General features: G+C 41.3%; 1 protein-coding gene across 5 annotated transcripts in view; it reads left to right on the top strand.

Annotated features, from left to right (window-relative positions):
* The first annotated feature begins 501 nt into the window (after positions 1–501).
* The window catches only part of NFIB (nuclear factor I B), a 455,619-nt gene continuing 434,189 nt past the window's right edge, over positions 502–21,931 (top strand). For 2 of the 5 annotated variants that reach the window (XM_086685307.1, XM_086685306.1), the window contains exon 1: positions 502–633. In XM_086685307.1, coding sequence (XP_086541433.1) covers positions 538–633 — 96 coding nt within the window. In that variant the 5' untranslated portion in view covers positions 502–537. The remainder of the gene's footprint in view (positions 634–21,931) is intronic. The other 3 variants (XM_086685312.1, XM_086685311.1, XM_086685313.1) reach the window with 2 other exon arrangements.

Genomic DNA, 21,931 nt, shown 5'->3' with positions numbered 1-21,931 from the left:
GTGTGTGTGTGCGCGCGCGCGCGCGCGTGCACGTCCGCGTGCAGTGACATCTGAACCACGTTCCGACCGTGTCAACCAAACTGTTATGTCTTTGTTGGGGCAGATATTAATTCTGAGCAATTACGGCTCCCTCTTTCCTCACTCCCTCCCACCCCTCTCCCCTCCCTTCATCTGCTCCGCAAGGACCATGGGCCATGTCAAACAATATACAACAGAGAAGAATGCAAATAAACTTTAGTCCGCATAGCCCAGCAAGGCAGTTAGCCGCCCACTTGCAAGATACTTAACTCTTGTACACATGATACACAAAGAACGCTAGCTACTTTCACCAATCCCTTTAGACCAAAAAAAAAAAAAAAAAAAAAAAAGCAAAAGAACTGATCCTTGTCTTTCTATCTGTGAGGTTCCAGTTCCTCCTGCTAATAAAGAAGGTTTTCCCATGATGCAGTGTGATAAGGATTGGCCTACATGTAGTCCAGAAAGCCACCGCCGACGTTTCCTTGATTAGGTGTCTTATCTTCCATTGAGCTGCATCTGATGAAGATTGCTAACAGCATAATGGCTGGGAAAACATCGGACAGCTCCATAAAATGGCAGCTATGTTATGACATGTCAGCCAGGACCTGGTGGATGGTAAGTTTGGCGTGTTAACATTTTTTTTTTTTCCTCCCACCCCCTAAGCCCCCCCCCCTCCTTTCTTTTGAGCTCCTCCTTTATTGTTCCACGCACACGTGTTATAAAGTTCGCTGCCTGCGGAAAGTTCAAGCTCAAGTTGTGGGAGCCTGGGGTGCCTTCGCACGCCAGTGGGCTGGATAGGATTTCCCTGCTATTGTGGCCAGGGACATAGGCCCTTTTTTTTTTTTTTTTTTTTTTTTAAGGCAGTGTGAGTTTTTGTTCACTTTTAAAAACAAGAAAAAGAAAAAGAAAAATGTGGATGGTGTGGTCGGGCCCCAGGCTGGCTGGTGCGAAATGTACGGAGGTGGGGCAGAGTCAGTGGGGGACTGGAGCCTTCTTGGCTAATTGTTCTTGCATTGGTCTTAAAACAGAGTAATGTACTTCTTTCTTCGGCTTCTCTGAATAGTGATTTAGATAGTGTATTGTATCATGTTGTGTGCAGCTCCCTCATCAGTATGCGACTGTCCCCCACGCTTCGCCTTAATTTGGAATCCACCTCCCTTTCAATGAATACTGTAACTGGAGCAGCCACTGATTACTATGCCACTCAGCGTAATTAAATTTAGTTAATGAGGATATGCATATTCAGTTCATTATTTTTCTTTGCTCTGGCAAATGTGTGTGGGTTTGTTGTTGCTGGGTTGTGGGGTTTTTTTTTTTTTTTTTTATCCCCATATTTGTCCAGCTGCAAATTTGGGGAAGAGGAATAAAAAGGCATATAAATTCAGGACCTCGAGGAGTTCTGTGATTCAACTTTTAAAATAATGTTGAGAGGAGAGAAGTCGGAACTTTCTTTGATCAGAATGCTGGGATTAGGGGCCAGAGTTTTGGGAAAGAGAACCTTTCACATCCAAAAAGTGCTATGTGAAAATTTTCAATCTACTGATTTCTGTTGTGCGGACAACGGTCTCTTGTATGCAATAGTCGTGACATGAATGGGCAAACCTTCCGCAGGCGAGCATTCCAGTATGAATATTAAATTCATCCTTGCGCTAATTCGTCGGAACACTTATTTAGTTTCCTTCCTTCCTTTTCTTTTCTCTTCTTTTCTTTTCTCTTCTGTTCCTTCCTTTCTTCTGCCCCTTTCATTTAAGTCTTGACTGCTTTTGCTGGCTCGCTTTGGTAATTATTATGCTTACTGCAGGGGCTGTTTTCTCACAATTAGTACAGTGTGAGACAATGGGCACTTTATTCTAGGAGAGGAGGTATGGCCAGCCCTGGTGGTCAGCCCGTCCCCAGTGCCCAGAGAGAAGGGAGAGCCTTCCCATTAGTCCTGGCTTCTGGCGCCGCTGGCCAGGAGAGTTTCTTATTAATGCGTGAACTCCCTGAAAGGTACAAGTTATGGTGTTGCTTCCAGGCTCTTCCTGAGCACACAACGTGCAGAGGCTGTAGCCTGCAGTTCTTGCGAGCGTTCTCATTAACGTGAGGCGTGAGAGCCCGCGGGAAAACTTGACTGCCGCGGCCACTTGTTGCTGTCTTGGGTGCTCTGTTTCAAAAAGAAAGGCCAGTTCCTCCAGGAACTCCATCCCCCTGCCTTTCTGTCTGTGTCTGGGCCACTTTCTTCCAATTGGAATACGTTTTATAAGTGATATAAGCTGCACAGTGGCAGGTTTTTGTTTATGGTTGCATCTCTTACTAGACTTTAGCACCGGGCGGGTACCTGGGTGCGATGAACTCTTAAAATCCTGGCACATACTTGGGGAAAGATACTGCAAACTGTTTATATGAAAAATTTTGCTTGATGTGACTGTACCAAGACTTGGAAGTGGTGTTTTAGTAGCTACTATGACCCCTAACTATCATTTTACGATGTTCCCAGAAGTGAGTTTTAAAGTCGGTACTTAAAATGAAACATTTTTCTGTTGTGAAAAAGTAAAACATTTGGCCCTAAATCTTTTTACGTAAAAATTGGGATTAATGTGGGTATAAGGAGGTAATCCCTGGAACTATTTCACCACTAAATTTTGTCAATCTGGTTCTGCACAGAAAGACCACAGCTTCCCAAGAGAAGCACGTTGTAAAGGTTTGTGTAGGCTGAGTATTCATTTTTTAAAAGTATCTTCTTTTATTGCCCAAGAAGATGCAAGAATGTACGTAAGGATAGATTCAAAGGCAAAATATGAAGTAAAAAAAGAAACTCTGCATAAATTATTTTCCTATTTAATCTTAGTCAGGTTACATGAATAACGTGTATGTCTCTTATTAAGGAAAATTCAATTTCAATAAACGTCGTTAATTTAGGGAGAATGTCTGAGATTAATATTTAGTGTAACACTGACTTCTTGGAATGATAGATGCTCTGTGGAAAGTTTAATCAGAATAACTATTGCATATCGGTAAAATATTGGAAGAAAAAGGAAATGTGTTGTGGTGACTTTACCATGATTCCCCTGTTTGGGATTTAAGGAATATTTTTGAAAGGTGTTTTAAGGTTCTTACAAACTAGTTTGTTGTGGTTCTGCTCGCACTATGACACTGCTCCTTTTATTTTTGCAATTATTCTGGGGACTTTTGTGTAAGAAAGGATATTGTATCCTTATTTGGCTTAATGAAATGAAGTTTTAGTAACCAAATCCTGAATGCCAAAGCCGCAGTGTCTCCCAGCAATTGCTTCCTGACTTATTGTCTGTTTCACTTAGATTCTCTTATTGTGTGACAATGATCATAAATTCTTCCTGACAGGGAAAAAACCCAAACAAGACGTAGTTGTCCAATTCTACATCTGTTTTCCTTCCTAGATAGGCATGTTTTAGTAAAACACAGGGAGGAAAAACATTTTATTGAGACAGCTAAAAATAAACAAGTACAAAAAGAGTAAACTCATTGTGTGTATGTGTGTGTATGTTAAATATCATCTACGTACGTGCAGTTTTTTTTTAAGTGGTGCATCTTAGATGTTTTACTTCTTTAGATTATTTTGCATGTAACTCTTTGAAGGAGAAAAATCATGCGAGCAGTATAAGTCACAGTTGGTTGGCTATATTTAGAGTTCTGTTGATGACCTTTCACAATATTTAAAAATACCACTTGGGATGTATTAAAGCTGCGTCTTGTAAATAGCACTATTTTGTTAACGGTTATTGATGGGGCTATATGTTTCCTTTTGCACCACTGAAAAATAAAAACCAACAAAAACAATTTTTGGACTTTCCATTCTATTTTGCACTGCTTATTTAAGGCTCTCAGTAAGACTTATTAGAACTTCTTTGTTAGCTATTTGGAACTTCAGAGTGACGGGTATCCACCAGACATTATTTTTTCCCTAAATTTCATAAGACTAATCCTTTGATCCCATCAGAACTGTAAATGAACATTTGTTAATGAAGGGCCATTATTTAAATATTAATCCACAAAATTTATTTGAAAAACTAATTGCTGGTCTATGAGACTTGAAATCCTCGGTCTTATAAATATTAATCAAAATAAACAGGCAGGTAAACATAAAAAGGAAACTAGAACTCCTATTGTCAAAGGCACAAAGATGACTCTTGGCTGAACACTGATTAATCTATTCAATTGTAATGTACTTTTTAGTTTTCTTGAAAGGAAATTTATTTTTTGAGAAGTTGGTGTGTTAAAATACGACGTTTACATAATGTTATCATTTGTTTTCAGACAACATTAATAAGGTCATAGATGCATCACTTGTTTGTTTTAAAAATAAAATTCTGTCCTCAATAGAAAGTTGACTTAAATAATTTGACAACAAATGTCAATACAGGTACAACAACACTGAAGAGATTGTTTTCACGGCAAATGTTTCTCTAAAAGTCCTTGAGAAGTTGAGGTGAACTTAGGTTCACAACGAACTATTTTTAACTGAAAATTCTAAAATTAATCTATCTTCTTACAAATGCTGGGGCTAGTATATCCTATGGTCTGAATTTTATTTTACTTTACAACGAAAAAAAAAAAAAGAGCCCCTAAACAGCCTAATTAGTACACTAAAAATACATTTGAGAAAACTACTGTTTAGCCTCATGACCACGTTTATACTCGTGTGGTAATCTACTAGCCATGCAAAGATACATCTGACAATCAAAATTCAATACTTATTTAATTTCAAATTGTGTTTTATTTCCTTCAGAAGCATAACTGAATGTAGAAATGTAATCAAAACTGAGAGACACCATATAGATAATAACTGCATCAACTAGTTGCCGGAAGATATTATACCTATCCATTAGATATATTTCCAGAATTAGAAGCTATAACATTTATGTTTTGCTCGATAAATATTTGTTAAGAACTTACCACAGCCAGGCAGTGTTCTTGGTGCAGGTACGACCAGTGTTCTTTCTCTGTTCTGGAATCAAACCCATGTCCCGGTGTTATAGGCATGGAATCCTCATCATATTAATGAGGCCTTCGGAATGATTTCTGTTTTCTCTATAATGTTGGTAAATATGTAGCTGTTACATTTGCCGATTTGTCACTCATTGTCAAATGTAGTTAATACATCTTTTCATTCGTTGCTCATTGTCAAAGGTAGTTAACACTCTTTCTGGGTCTTGTAGGTGAACGTTAACATTGCCATTACCTAAGCCATTTCCTGTGGAATTAATGACATGGGTGAAAACTAACAATTTATTATATAACAGTTCTCTAATAAAAAAAAATGATGATGATGATGATGATGATGATGATGATGATGTCTGAGTGAAGAAAAAAAATGATTTCAACATCTGTAAATAATGTTACCACTTTTTGCATATTTCACATTTTGTCATAGGTTGTGCTTTTTTCATTATGCATCTTCCATATCTATATTCTTTAGTGATGCTTTTTCACTTGTAATACCATTCTAGCATATTTAAATAAAAATGAACTGTGTGGCAGATGTGGTTAAATATATTAATGTCCTTCCAAGATGCTTTCTTATCTGGGAGTGATTTTTATTTTCCTTTCCATGATTTATTTTCACTTATGTGCTTGCATAACAAATGCAACGTATCAACTTTGGAGAAGAAAAATATCCTTTGGATCCCATCCTAATAAATAGTGATTAAATGGTTATTAATTTAATCAGAGAGTAAGGAAACACAAGTGCCTGTCCATCCGCTTTTCCAGTTCTTTTTTGGAAGCAAAGGGTCATGTTCTCAAGGAGTGTTATCTCTTCTATCTATGGGAAAGCTGGTGTTGATTTTCCAGTGTAGAGACTAGTCAACAAAGAGAGATATCTGATGCTCACAATGTCATTGAAACTACAGCATATTTCTGGAACATAGCTGAATGATGTCAATCACTACCTTTGGGCATTTTTAAATTCCCTGAGATTGTTATTTTGTGACATTTTCCATACTTACGATTTGTAATATATATTCTGAGGGGCTGAGAAAGTGAACTTGGATATAGGAAAGTATACTAGTGAAAATATACCAGGCCAGTGACAAAGGGTCACATTGCTCTGTTGCATCGGGATGTGCAGAATAGTCAGGGTAATGCGCCTTCAGTGGAGAAGTTGTTTTTACGAGCAGGTCTGTTAAGGGATACAGGTACCCATACTATGTATTTCACTAACTTTAAGCATCTTAAATCTTACTACATTTTAAGTGCTTAAACAAAGAGCCAGGAGAATAGAAAGTTATCAATAAATCATTTCAACTTACACTTCACGCGCTTCGTAATGGGGCGGATTTAACATGTCATGTAATGGACAGCTTTAAGGACAATTTTCATTTCTCACTGTTCTAGCATAAAGTTTAACCTAGTACTTCTCTGCGAAATGACTTTATTCAGAAAGCAATCATTTTGTAACTTCCCACCGTTACGTTCATCTTCCAAGGTTATAGCATAATGGATATGTTTATGAGCACGGGGCTGAATCCTGGAAAATGTAGATTTGGTGACCTCTGGCAAATGAATTTGCTCCTCTCACGGCTGGTAGAGCCAGCTGTAAAGTGCAGATAATCATACTCATTACTTGTCATTCCAACCTGCCGTGAGGATGAATGAGATAGAGTCAGTGAGGCACCTGGTGAATGTGGTATAAATACCAAGTTCATGATACATACCCAAGGGGGCCAGTGCAAACGGGGACTATTTACACAGTCTCGGGTGTGAGCACTTAGTAGGTGCTCAAAAACACACACAGGGTGGAGAAAGGAAACATAATTGTAGCATTTTCTATGGGGCTTTCATAATTATGTTGACTTTTTGAGTTTATACACCCCTGTTTAGTGGGACCTGCGTACATTAAAGGAATCCTAAAAACTCAGCATTTTCTCTATCAAATTGTAGCAGATTTCTTAAAAGCAGAGCCTCCTTACACTTAGCGAGATTCCACAGCTAATTTATATGTTAGCTTAATTTTATTTTATGATTTTTTTATGCTTATTTATTTCTGCGAGAGAGAGAGAGACAGAGAGACAGAGTGTGAGTGGGGAAGGGGCAGAGAGAGAGGGAGACACAGAACCCGAAGCAGGCCCCAGGCTCTGAGCTGTCAGCACAGAGCCCGACGCGGGGCTCGAATTCAAGAACCGCAAGATCATGACCTGAGCTGAAGTCGGACACTTAACCGACCGAGCCACCCAGGCGCCCCTTGTTAGCTTAATTGTAAACATTGTATACTATGATCTTAAGGCTAAAAAAAATCAATGATGATTGAGGGCCTCCTATTTAACAAGTGTTTGCCAGGTTCTTTGGGAGACAACTTCTATCAATCAGCGTTCAGCACAGTATGATGCAATAGACATGACCCGCCTCACTACGCACAGGAGGCCACTGGTCTCTGAGGTTAAGCAGTGTGCTGAAGTGCTCTCCATTAACAGGCGGGAAGGGACACTAAAACCCACCAAGTCGGAGTTGTGCCTGCTTCTCCCCCAGAACCCAACCACCAGCTGTTTCATCCAAAGACCTGGGCTCGGACTCATTATTTGTGGCCACGGTCAAGTGCCTTGCCACTGTCTGCTGTGCACCTGCCTGCCCCTCCAGCTTCAAGCCTGACCTCTTGCTGAGGCTCAGCTCTCTCTGTGTGTTCACCGAGCTGGTTCACTCCCTCCCAAGCTGCGTCTGCGGATTGTACAGCTCTAGGATTGGAGGTGGCTGAATTCTTTGGAAATGTGATTCCATTCATCTTTCCTCGAGACAATTAGATTCGCTATAGGCATAAGCCATCTGGGGGAAATTTTTTGGAAAGAAATTGGCAAGCAAAGCATTTCCATTTTCAGGTTTTGATATTATCTATTTACCTCATGGGGCTGTTGTGAGGCTCCAATGAGATAAAGCATAATAAACGACTTGAAAACTGTAAGATACAAAACCAATCGCAGGTACACATATTATTATCTGGTGGTGTTAAACATGGGAAGGCGAAGACAAGCTTTCCAGAATTTTGCCAGTGTTCTGGAGCATGAGATAATGGTGAATTGCCACCAGGCGGTACAGAAAATGCTGGCTGTCTGACACATTACAGGATGCTCTTTGCAAATTCTACTGCTAAACTCGGAAGGATTAATCCTTCACATGATAATGCACGACTAGTTCACGAACATCCCAGGCAGTAGCAGTGAGAGCAGTGACCACGTTTTGTACATTTAATGGGAAAGCATGAAATAAACAACATTTCCAAAATGCCATCTGTACCATTTTGCAGTTCAACCCGTAGCTTTTTTATTTCACACAACCACAAAAGACTAATGTTGTAGCAATTCTTTAGTGAGGTTATTTTAAGTCACATCAGTATGTGTTATAATAGGAAAGATTTAGTTTATCACGTAATATAATGGGCAGCATAGTATGCTATAAATGGGATGGATTATTTGTTCTCTTAGTTTCAGGATTGTAAGAGGTAACAATAGCATCAGTAAATGAAATCGAACACTCTAGCGTATTTGCTACAATTTTTATGCGGTATGTAGGTTGTATGAATGTTCTGATACAAATGACCCTACTTTACTAGATGACATTTGTGATTATGAATATAAGATTTGTCTTATGTTATTTAGTTGCTCAACCAAAATTATAAGCCCCCCGAGGACTGGGGACCAGGTCTTATTTACCAGCTCTTGACAGTATTTTGCACATAAAAGGCCCCTTAATAAATAATTTTCAGATTGCATCAAGGCTATGGGTCTCCCATTTTATTAATGGAGACAGTTATCTCAGTGGGTCCCCAGGCTGCGCATTGGTCACTGGTGATGGGCTCCCAGACTGTGGCCCACGTTATGAATCACCACCTGTCCTTTCCAAGATAAAACTTCAATGTGCTGGAAGCGTGTAGGAATTATGATGAAATTAGCAGCAAAGTTTTAAAGCTGAGGGTTAGAGAGGGAGGACGGCCCCACAGCAAAAGCAGCAAATTCGTATTTCCCTTTAAGCAGACAGGCTCATGGTCATTACCAAGAGCTAAGCATCAGACAGATAAACCATCTTGTCAGCAAGGATCATCCTGCTTTCTCAACTCTACCTTTATTACAGTGACTAAGACCTTTTGGGCATCCGATGAGTTAGAGAATTTGGAAAAGGCTAATGTATTTAGGGGATAAAACTTTTTGTCTCTTTTCTTATTTTTGAGGAAATAAGTTTCATCTCAGAGGATTGATTATTTTTCCACTCCAAGATTTCAATTATTTTTCCATGCATGTTACCTAGATTGCAATGTTGGGGAAGACCTTAGTTGTGTACTGACATCTGAACATACAGTGTTTGGGTGAGGGCTGAGGAACATGCCAAGAATAACAGAAACCTCAAATGGATTGGGTACAATATTCAGAGACACAGGTCTTTGGGAAAGTGAGCAAGAAGGTGCCCAGCCATGTTAAGAAGCAACCGCTTCCAAATTATCTCCTTTGAGAGAGAGAGAGAGAGGGAGAGAGAGAGCAAGTGAAAAATATCATTTATTTGGACCAGGTCCCGTTTCAACCACTGTAAGTCTGTGTCTGAATGAAAACAGAGAATATGGCTTCCGGATGTCAGCACTAAGAGGGATCTACAGCCCAATCGGTCGAGTCTGGAGGGTCACCCGCCCTGACTCTCATGACCCTTTTCCCGGGGTGTTGTCATAAAAGTGAATTTGGAGTCTTGAGGCCCTTGACGGATGTTGGAGCCCTCTCAGCTAGACGCTGCCCTTCTACATAAGCTATGTTTCCACAGCTGATGGACACTAATGCTTTGGTTTACCTAGATTGCTTCAGCCCTTCCATGCTTCTTTTCAGATATTTTGATGGGAAATGATGATAGAGAGATGTGGGGGGGAGAAACTGATGGTAGGCCATTCATTACTTTTGCTCCTGAACCCCATTCACTGCTACAAGCAGCATCACTGACCTTGCTTCAGGAGCAGGGCCTCTGGTTGAAGGGTAGTGAAAGATCTGTGGCCACAAGATAAGCCTTCTTCCCTTTACCTTCCGGGCATCTTGAGCTGTTCTTACTGAGTTTCAAGGTTAATGCTGATGCTGACAGCCAATTATGCGGCTGTGCAGGGATAAATTTACATTCCTCAAATTCGAATTTTGGCAGAGGTTAGTGGGAAAATATGAGATTACAAATAATATACATGTCACAGCGGGCATGGCAGAGGACAGTGGTATGGCGATGTTCTCGAATCACGGATAGTTTGCTATTATTGATAGACCTGAACAACCTCGCACAAAAATCTTTCACCTTTTCTGTAAATTTCCTCAGACTTGCTATAGGCAGAATTGTGAAATAGTGTGCAATATAATAATGCCCAAGACTTCAGAAGACACGACAATGCCTTTTTAGCCGTAAATCGAAGGAATAACACTAAACTGCCGCTTTATTTTTCCAATAAGATATTAATTATTTTATGTGAGGCTATTCATATTTTTGGCCCCAAAGATGTTTATAAATGGTACCCCACATAATACAAACCGCAGGTTTATGTAGCACAAATGTTCAATCAATTAGTTTACGCACACAAATGCTGGAATATTGATGACACATGTTAGCTTTTAGTGGGAAAAAAGCCAACAGAGCTAATTTGATGCATTGATCCTTGGGACACGCACACAGATGTGAACCTTTGACTTCATCACCAGTGATTTGGCTGACAAACAGTAGCTTGTAATTACTGTTGCGCCATTGTAAATTAATTAACAAATCAATCAATCAGTTCAGAACCAGGAGCCCAACCACATTTGTCAGTTTGGGTTGTTTCCCTTCGCTTTATCTCCTTTACACGTGCTGTTCTCATCAGATGCTTTGAAAACATTTGCTTGCACCAGTTTAGCCCTTTCTTAAGCTTTAAAAGAGAATTCAAAACAATAGTTTGGTGTAAGGAAATGTCGCTGATGTACTGATTAACATTCTCAAAACTCTTGGCCACAGGGCTATTGATGGGTAGAGCAAATAATTACCAAGCATTCAAAGGTGTTTGGCCAAAACCATCTCCCCAGGCAAAGGATAAGAAGATAGCATTGCAATCTTTCAGCAAACAGGCCGCATTTATAGGCTAAGGCATTGCAAAGGTAATAGTTCCCAACATTGGCCAAAAAAGTACTTCTTTGATTGTGTTTCCATCCCTAGCGTGTATTTGGAAAAATTCCATTAACCAAATTATGAGTTACTGCTTTTGTAGACACAACCATCTGTTAAGCACCTCGATGTTCCAGGTTCTCTTCAAAGTACTTTGTATATTATAAATTATAATATTATAATTTTATAAAACATTATAAAATTATAAGTATTAATATTATGAGTTTATAAAATATTATAATTTATAAAATTATAAATATTACCTTATTTGATTCTTGCAACACCACTGAAAAGTAGATGTAACTCCCATTTTACAGCAGAAAAAATGGAGGCTCGAGGGTTTAAATAATTTGCCCATATTTATGCAGCTAATAATGTTATGCCCAGAATTCGCGATCCCCAAAGACCACCAGGGAGCCGAGTCCTATGCAAAAGCAAAGAGCCTTTATTCGAGCTAGCTCGAGCTCAATCCCCTACCCGCACCCGACACAGCGGTGAGATGCCGGAGAGCGCGAGTTTCAAAAGCACAAAGGTTTTATTGGGGTCTATGGGCAGTTGGTGAGCTAATGGCTGTGGCCTCAGCCGATTGGCTGGGGAAGGGTCGTGGCCTCGGCTGATTGGCTGGGGAAGGGTTGTGGCCTCGGCCGATTGGCTGGGGAAGGGTCAGGGTCCCGTTACGCAGGTCGCCGGGCCTGTTTTGATTGGGAAGTTTGAACGGGTGAGTGGGAGGTTACTCAAGGGGAGGAGGCGTGGTCTGAGGTTTCTGCAATTTTCCGAAAGGGGCCATGTCGGGACATAGTCACTCAAGGTGGAGGACACAGAACAAGATGGAGTCGGCCGGCGTAGGCCCGCTCTTTCAATAACAGGCAGTGCCACAATGAAAAGTCTGGTCATCGTCACTTTCCACTACACCACAATTAACCAAAGACATCAAAGTACTTCTGAACAGTATGTGGAGTTGATGTAATTCTATCAAAAAGCAAAAAGCTTGACATTTCTGCTAGAAACCTTATTCTGGATAAACCTGCCATTTCTGAGAGGCTTTGAGAAATATTAAAAAGTAGTTTTTGGGTGCTATTTATTATTTTCCAGTTTGTTGGGGTATGTTTGACAACATTATGTACATCGTGATGATTTGATGTATATGCTGTGAAATGGTTACAGTAAGGTTAGTAAACACCCTATCACCTAACATGGTTGCCTCTGTGTGTGTGTGTGTGTGTGTGTGTGTGTGTGTGTGTGTGGTGAGGGTACGTCAGATCCACTCTCTTAGCAAATTTCAAGTATCCCATGTGGCACTGTTAACTATAGTCACCATGATGTACATTAGATCCCTAGAACTTATTTACCTTATAACTAGAAGTTCTTGGATACCTTTCTTGAGTCTACTTTCAAGAGTTTCAAAAATGAGGGGATGGCCTCTAAACGCTTCTTTGTCCTGTTCACTATCGCTTTTGTCCCTGGGTGTTAACCAGGTGTTATTGCTTTCTTTTGTTTTACTTCATTTTCTTGTCCTGAATCAATAGGGATGGTAGAAAGACGGTTACAGTGAGAATTGAAGAAAGCTAGACAGACGTCCCCAGGCTGGTCTGTAAGCATAAGCGAGCCATTTGACCTCTGAGCCCTGCCTACTTCTTTGAGCCACTTTGAGAAGCAAATGATATGCAGTGGTTTCCAACATATGGGGGCTTAACATCATAACCTAGCACACATGTATATAAATACATAGAAGGAAAGTAAAGTGTTCATAAAACAACCTTTACCCTGCATTTTTGAAATGCGCTAGTAATAGTTTTTATTTTATTCCATTTTGTCTTTTTCAACAAAAGTGTTGTCCAGCTCGGTTGATACCTTAACCCCCTAGTGGGTCATGATACACGGTTTGGAAAATAACTGAGTGCAAAAGTTTTCTGGTGAGCTTGAATTCAATAGCTACACAGAAGTGCTTCAGATTCTTGTGTTTAAAGGTCTTTTATTTGTGAGCCCTACCTTTTAAAGGACTTTGATACTCTTGGAAGAGTGTGATTATTTGTGAGACCGTGGTCCTGGTCTGTGGCCCCATTGTAGAACCTTCCACTGGGATATTTCTCCTTGGAGCTACTCTAAGGGTGAGAGAATGAGTCCGGTCAGCCCTTGGTAGAAGAACAGGTGGCGAAGTAGGTAACGACTCCTGGGCTGGTCCGTATTTATCACACGGGTTGAATTCTGAGCCTCATCAGAGAAATAGCAATTATAGGAGAGCTCTTTATTTTGTAAGTACGGTAATGAAATGCAACTGAAGACTTTGAGGGGGAAAATGATGCGTATAGTGTTGAGTGCTCAGTTACTGCTGGAAACAAAGACCAGCTTCTTGGTAAACATTCAAGTGTGGGTAGAATAAGCGTTTTCCTAAAGAGTCCCCCCAGCCCCAAAATTTTTAGTAGAAAGAAATCTTAGGACTATGGAAGGTGTCATCTATTGCACTGTATACACGCATCACATGAATGGAAAAAAGTCAAAGATTAGAAACAGTTTCTGCAGATTATGGCAGCTTCATATTCCTTCTTACCAGTGTGCATTTTATGATGTTTACAAGGTAGAGAACTGAGGGTTGGTTAAATTAAAATGGAAGGGAATGTAAGATATAAAAATCGTGTTGATGGGTATTTCAGATTATGCCGAGAGTCAGAATAACATTGTGGTTAAGGGTTGCACTTCTGAAGGGGAACCCTCTTACACTGCTGGTGGGAATGCAAACTGGTGCAGCCAGTCTGGAGAACAGTATGGAGGTCCCTCAGAAAACTAAAAATAGAACTACCCAATGACCCAGCAATTGCACTATTAGATATTTATCCAAAGGATACCAAAATACAGATTCAAAGGGGTACATGCACCCTGAAGTTTATAACAGCATTATCAACAATGGCCAAAGTCTGAAAAGAGCCCAAATGTTCACTGATTGATGAATGGATAAAGAAGATGTGGTATATGTACACACACACACACACACACACACACACACACACACACACACACAGAGGAATATTACTCAGCCATCAAAAATAATGAAGTCTTGTCATTTGCAACGATGTGGATGAAGCTAGAATGTATTATGCTAAGTGAAATAAGTCAGTCAGAGAAAGAAAAATACCATGTGATTTCACTCATATGTGGAAAGTAAGAAACAAAACAGATGAACATATGGGAAGAGGAGGGGAAAGAGAAGAGAGGGAAACAAACTACAAGAGAATCTTTTTTTTTTTTTTTAATTTTTTTTTCAACGTTTATTTATTTTGGGGACAGAGAGAGACAGAGCATGAACGGGGGAGGGGCAGAGAGAGAGGGAGACACAGAATCGGAAACAAGCTCCAGGCTCTGAGCCATCCACCCAGAGCCTGACGCGGGGCTCGAACTCACGGACCGCGAGATCGTGACCTGGCTGAAGTCGGACGCTTAACCGACTGCGCCACCCAGGCGCCCCAAGAATCTTAATGATAGAGAACAAACTGAGGTTCGATGGAGGGAGGTGGGCAAGGGATGGACCAGATGGGTGATAGACATTAGGGAGGGCACTCGTTATGATGAGCACTGGGTGTTATTTGTAGGTGATGGATCGTTGAATTCTACTCCTGCAACCAATATTGCACTGTATGTTAGCTAACCAAAATTTAAATAAGGGAAAAAAGAGTCAGGCTTCTAAGACCAGACTCCCCTGGATCAAATCCCAAATACTCTATTGACCAGCTGGATTAACTTGGACAAACGCTTTAATCTCTCTGTGCCTCAGTTTCTTCGATTGTTATATAGGGGGATGGTGGCAGTATCTGTTTTGTAGTGTTGTTGTAAGGGTTAAACGAGGTAATATACACAAAGCGCTTTGCCCAGTAAATAGCAAGTCCTCGTATTAACGTTGACTGTTATCTGCAAATAAAAAGTAACCACAGTGGTTTACAATAAAACATTTAACAATAAGTAAGGTCTGTAACTAAGGAAAAACAGAAAATAATACTAAAAAAAAAGACCCTCAAACAAAACCAAAAACAGACACTGCATGTTGGGGAAATGACTCTTAGCAGTCAAATGAATGATTTTAGGGTCAACTGGGCAGTTAGTTCAGTAGAGTTCCAGAAGGACTTCACTTTGCAAAGTGATATCTCCTGGATTCTGAGCTCTTGTTTATTTTATTCTATGTACTACTAATGTCACTTATTTTATTTTTTCCCTAAACTCAATGGTGTTTTTCTGGGGCAAAACTTCATCTTCTATTTCTTCCCCCCACTTCTCTCAGCCTCCAGTACCCTTGTACAGGCAGGGGATCATTCTAGAAGACTTGTTGAGCGGGACTGAGCTTGCCTTAAGTTCCAGTTTCTTAGCCCACTATTAGTGCTTTGGGCACACAATTGATAAATTATATACATTTATAATAGTAATATATGAATTAAGAATGAATATGTAAATTTATAAATAAAATCAGTCCTACTTTTCAACCCCAAAACTGTAGGACAGAAATAGTGGGAGTTGAGGCTTAAGATTGAAGGTGGACCTAACAGACATCGTCTTCTTAGTCCCCTTTCTCACTGGTCCTCTACCCCTCTGTCCCAACAGTCCATCCCCGATCGCACCACCGGATAGTGGATCACAATGAGACTCGGGGAATCTAGGTTATCCCGCTGACTAATGGGGTGGTGTTGATCAGTGAGAGTCTTACCAGCGATGGGCTTCTCAGTTGGTGGGGATTGATTATGGAGGTAGGTACAGGAAGTAGAAAAAGAAGTTCCCTCTCAAGGCAACGTTCTAGAACAAATCAAGAGTTGCCTGTGTCCACAAACATAAACGCCTGTCCTTCAGTTACTTCTCTTACCGCAAACAGAGGGCCACGGCTTGATGGCTCTTTATCCTCTCTACAAAACATAAAGGTCTTTGTGATGACCTTGTTCATAACATCTTCTCATTTAGAACACCCATCTTTACCGTGGTACAGAGACCCAAACTTTTTCTTCCCTCTGAATACGCTATTCTCAACTGCATAAAACTCCCGATTCTGTCAACGAATTTTCATAGAGCATTTACAAGAAATGCTGTATGAACAGGGTAGACTTCATTCCCTTCCCCACAGAGCTTACATGGAGTGGAGAATGCAGCGTGGGAAGTCCTCCGTTAGTCCGGTACTGGCTGCCACGGGACTATATGAGAGAGGCGGCTCACTCATCTCGGAGGTGACATACTTTGTCCAGATGCAGACAAGGGAGGGGAGAAGACTAATTTCTGCAGGGGGATCAGCAGGTGCCAAGGCCAAGTGGCAAAAAAGCGCATGGCTTTTGACCTGAAAGTAGCACATAGAAGGCGTCGTGCTTTCAGTGAGGACACTTAACTTGAGCAGAAAAGTCCACACCAGCAGCCGTGGTATTTTGCTGATTGATAGAAAGGGGAAATGTCCAAAAACGGGCCGCGGGCTATTAAGACAACCCTACCTACACACCACATATCCACTGAAAGACAAGGATTCCATTATAGCGAAACTTCACAGGCATAGATCAAATAACACAGGACAAGGGTCTAAGCTCAGATGGCTGCTGTTTCTGCAAGTTTCTGGTTCACCCAGCCTATTAGACTGCAGCCAGATGTACTGTGTTACCTACATAATCCTTATCAGCATTATCAGCAGCATTCCATCTCTGTCACCCAAGTAGCAGGAATTAGGCGGGCACCCTTTTGGAAAGCGGCCCAAAGGGCACAGAAAGCAGGTACGCCTTGGAGGCATGTAACCCGCATCCCTCCGAGCTGGGAGAGGAGAAAAACACATTTGAGTTTCTGCCCCTGATCCTCACTCGAACTGCTCCCGCATTCCAGGGACAGGTTGGTGGGGGGAAAGTTGGAGGTTAGCTGTGGGCCTCGGGGTGATGATTACTTTGTAATGGAACAAATTAAATTATGTGAAATTTTAGATGCTTTCCCCCTGCCCTGGCGGCTCCCAATCTATTTAGGGGTAGTCAGGAAAAGGGGACCTTCACAACAGCTGCTTAGCCGCTTGAGCTCAGAGAGGAAAACCATAATTTGTCTGTAATCCCTAATGCCAACAGTTGTTCATTAAGAAACAAAACTAATGTAATCTTGATTATTTGCTCAGATTTCTACTCTATCATGTTTTGTACATCTGGCAGGCTAATGTAATTTTCCTCAGAAACCCAAAGCAATCTGGTGCTCAGACAACACCATGCAGATTTAGGTAAATTCCAGGCTCAGATTAGCATAATACTAACTAATCACGAATATCATTTGCATTCATTAGAGTGTTGGGGGGAAAAATTGTTTCTAAATGGAGAAAATTGAAAGAAAGATTAAGGGCAAGAGCTTCAAAATCCTGTTTGGCTTGATGCGACTCTATTACAGGTGATTTTTTTTCTTACAAGGCCTAATATTTCATGTGGAAGTATTAATTAGAGTATTGGAAAAAGATTGCATCTAATTGGAAGAAAACTAAGAGAGATTAAGGACCAGGCGTGTGGACTTGCTTCTGCTTGATTCAAGTGTGGAACAGATAATTTTCCCGTGCGATGCCAAGGAGCTTAAATGTGTAAAATATAGGGTGATTAATTTTTCAGAAAGAACCATGGCTTTTTTTCAGATAACAGGAAAACACGATTTCTTTCTCTTGTGGAGTGACAACTTATCGGGCAGTGCCTCTGTTTTTATCATCATGGAACGAAGATAACGGAATTAAACTCCCAAATCTGAAATACCCCCAAATGAAGGCGAAATCCCATAAAGCCCACACCCTGGGAAAACGTAAAGGTCACGCTAATAGATCCCAAATGTGCTGATTTTAAAAATCATAATAAAAAGCCCCCCCACCCCCACCCCGCCACCTCCTGGCGGTTAGCGCTTTTCCTTGCAATTTCCCAGGTCCAGCCATTTGGCATAAACGGAACACACAGGCTTGTGCTGGGTCTGTGCTGGACTGTGGTTGCCGGCAGTTGTCTGTAATCCTGCCTTTCCACAGCTCGGCTGCCGTGGGGCTCTGCTGCCGTAGGGCTAAATTCAGTGCTGGCTTCCTGAGGGTTCTGAGCAGGTGCTCGCCAATGGCTTTGGCTTCTCCCTCCAACAGATGAGCTAGTTGAACCTGCTCCCCTGGGGAGAAGCCAGCTGAGCAGCCATTAGCAGACAAGCCTTCGGATGGCCAGGCTGGCCTCGCTGCTTGCCGGATCCTGACTGTTTGGGATTCAGTCTTTGGCCTCCGCGTGGATAAGGTTCGGGGCAGTGCGGTGCAGGAACTTGTTGCCCCTAGTGTGGGCTGGGGATGGGCAGCTTTGGTGATATCTGGAGGCTTGTTGGAAATGAGGAATCTCGGCCCCCACCCTCGACCCACGGAGTCCAAATCTGCATTTGCAGGGAGCCCCGGGAGAGTCAGAGACATCATTCAAGTTTGCAAAGAGCTGGCGTGTGAGATACTCGGCCCGGAACGTTTAGCGGCAGACCTCCCACACCCAGAACTTGTTACGGTTCACATTCCTGGGCCCCAGATTCAGTTTCAGGAGGTCTGTGGAAGGTAGGGTCCCTGGCGCCGCACTAGAGGAACGCCGGAAGAACGAGCATGGTTCAAATCCACCTTTGCCTATTGGGTTAGTGGGAAAGTTGGTAAGTGACTTTAAGTCCGATGTCCTCATTTTTTTCACATGGGAAAACGGATCCTGTCTTAGAGGGTTGTGAGGACTGAGTGAGCTAGGGGCCACAACCGTTTTTGTCACGGCGTCCCGTGTATGGCAGGCCCTGCAGGGACATTAGCTCCCTTTCTCCGGTGCTTTGCAACCCACTTCCTTCAGCTGACCCCTTTGCGCTTCCCTGCCCCAGGTCCTTCCCCATGTCCCACCCTAGGGGCAGCCGCCCCCTGAGGCTCCCACACCTTCACCTGTTCCTTCTAGCTGGGTCTCCAAACTCCGGACGGTTTCTAAACCCTCCCGAAATGTACCTGCCCAAGGCCTATACTTTCAGCCTCTCTGTTCTCCGCTAAATCGGAAGATGACTCAAGGCAAGTTGCCAGGTCTCAAATACTCCGTTCCTGTTGCGGACTTAGGAGGTACGGTCTTAATCCGGTGACTCTCAAACCTGGCTACACACTAGAATCGTCTGAAGATCGTTTCAAAAACAGTCCAAGCCCCCTCCTCCACCGAGATCCTGACTCATGATTCATTTGGCTGCGGTGAGACCCAGCATCTGCATATTTTTTAAAGTTCCCCAGGTGCTTAAAAAGGAGCAGCCAAGTGTGAGAACTTGTGCCTTAACAAGAGGAATCAAGGAGGCCAATAAAAAGGTTGTTTTTGCTCAGAAAGATCTCTGGCTTGTACCAGATTAGACCACTTCGGGCACCTTTCAGATGAAGTGCGTGCTAACTGTGGACCCACATCTCGTTCAATTACCCCCCACACCATTTTTCGTTTTCTAGTGAGAAATGTGTCCTGGAATTAACTTTAGAGTCCAGGCCCCCTTTGTTAAGTCACTTTAAAAACCCTGTGGGAAAGCCATTTCCTCTTTTATAAATGAATCTAGGAATATTAGGAATATCTGTTGAGTACCTAAGTAATTTCAAAATGTCTTCCTCCTGTTTTCAGTAAACTCCCGTTGGAAGAGAGCCAAGCAGGTGTGCAAAGCCAGGAACGTAGCGGATGTGTGTGCGTGCACGTGTGCACACTCCAAGGATAAAATACACAATAAGAAATTTAAGTATAACGTCACGGTGGGGGAATTGCAGGATTAGCTAACAGACCATGAGTCAGATTCCTGCATTCCCACGTTAGAGTTCTGAGAGCAAACAAACACATCAATACACATCTAGCGATGTTCAGTACATGTAATTCCCTTCTTTGTTCATCCATCTGCTATAAAAGCCACACTGCCATAAATTGTATAGGTCAACTTCTCTAGCTGGAGTGTAATTAAACTAACAATTGATAAAAATCATTAAAGCTCTAATAACTGAGGTAATCGAGATTCAAACTAAAAATACAGATTGTTCGGAAAATACACAGGTAACATAATATACTTTTTTTTTTAATTTTTTTTTCAACGTTTATTTATTTTTGGGACAGAGAGAGACAGAGCATGAACAGGGGAGGGGCAGAGAGAGAGGGAGACACAGAATCGGAAACAGGCTCCAGGCTCTGAGCCATCAGCCCAGAGCCCGACGCGGGGCTCGAACTCCCGGACCGCGAGATCGTGACCTGGCTGAAGTCAGACGCTTAACCGACTGCACCACCCAGGCGCCCCTAACATAGTATACATTTATTCAGCACTTACCATATGTTAATTGCTCTCACCATTACTTTGCATATATTATCTCATTTCATCGTCTCAAAAATCTTGACCTGGGCATTATCATTATCTTTGTGTTACACTTAAAGGAACTGAGGCACAGAGAGGCCAAGTAGATTTTTTGAGGCCACACAGAGAATCACCGATGGAGCTTGATTTGCAGAAATACAAGCTACCTGTAGAGTTTGCATTTTTGCCATTATGCTATCTTTAGTGTAGAAACTTAGGAGATTTGGTCAAAATCATAATAAAAGATAACGACAGCGTTTAGCTCTTTTTCATGTCTATTTTGTTTTAAGATGAAAATAAACGATTTAAGCCTTTATTTTTTTTTTAATTTTTTTTTCAACGTTTATTTATTTTTGGGACAGAGAGAGACAGAGCATGAACGGGGCAGGGGCAGAGAGAGAGGGAGACACAGAATCGGAAACAGGCTCCAGGCTCTGAGCCATCAGCCCAGAGCCCGACGCGGGGCTCGAACTCACGGACCGCGAGATCGTGACCTGGCTGAAGTCGGACGCTTAACCGACTGCGCCACCCAGGTGCCCCCGATTTAAGCCTTTAAATAAGAAGATGGGGTAAAATAACAAAAGAGAGTGGGAATAGAGGTGTTTTTTTGTTTTTTTGGTTTTTTTTTTTAAGAGAAATCAATGATTTATGAAGAATAAAACAATAGAATTGGGAGGCAAAAAGTTGATCCTTTGGGGGAAAAAAAGAAAGAAAACAAACCTAAATGCATGAAGGTAGGGTTCAGTAAGAGATATTTTTTAATAATAAAAAGAATATTTTATACACTTCTGTGCGGACATATTTGAAGGTCTAGATGGAATACGTGTTTTTTAAAGAATATATAAGCTACCAAAAATTGGGTCTCGAAATATAAAACCTGAGAAGTCATATTATTATGGAACACCTTTTAAAAGTTAACAGAATTTTGTTTATTTCTTTTTTAAAAAAAGCTTTGTACTTGTCTTTATGGAAAAATTCTTTCAAAGTTTCAGAGAATTTCCATGTTGGGGGAATAAAATATGTGCAAGGCTATTCAACTTATTGTATAAAGCTAGCCTAACTCTGATTCGAAAACATGACAAAGGAAGGAAAGAAAGAAGGAAGGAAGGAAGGAAGGAAGGAAGAAAGAAAGAAAGAAAGAAAGAAAGAAAGAAAGAAAGAAAGAAAGAAAGAAAGAAAGAAAGAAAGAAAAGGAAAGAAGGAAGGAAGGAAGGAAGGAAGGAAGGAAGGAAGGAAGGAAGGAAGAGGTGGAAAAAAGGAAAAGGAAGGTGGAAGGGAGGAAAAACAGGAGGGAAGATAGGAAAGCACTTACTCTAATTTATAAGTAGGGATACAAGAAACTAAGTAAAATATTAATACGTTGATCCAGCACTATAATAGAAGCGTAGTAAATTGGTGAATCAAGTAGGTTTTTGTTTTTTTTTCCTGTAGGGACTTTGGGTTGGTTTAATGTTATAACTTCTATTGTTTAATCTATTACATCAATAGTTTCTAAGGGGAAAAAACCCAAATAATCATTCAGATG

This window comes from Puma concolor, chromosome D4 (genome assembly GCF_028749965.1).
Source record: "Puma concolor isolate L17-30 chromosome D4, mPumCon1.1.hap2, whole genome shotgun sequence".
Lineage (NCBI taxonomy): Eukaryota > Metazoa > Chordata > Mammalia > Carnivora > Felidae > Puma > Puma concolor.
Note: the sequence above shows the minus strand (reverse complement) of the source record. Positions and strands in the feature narration are given on the sequence as shown.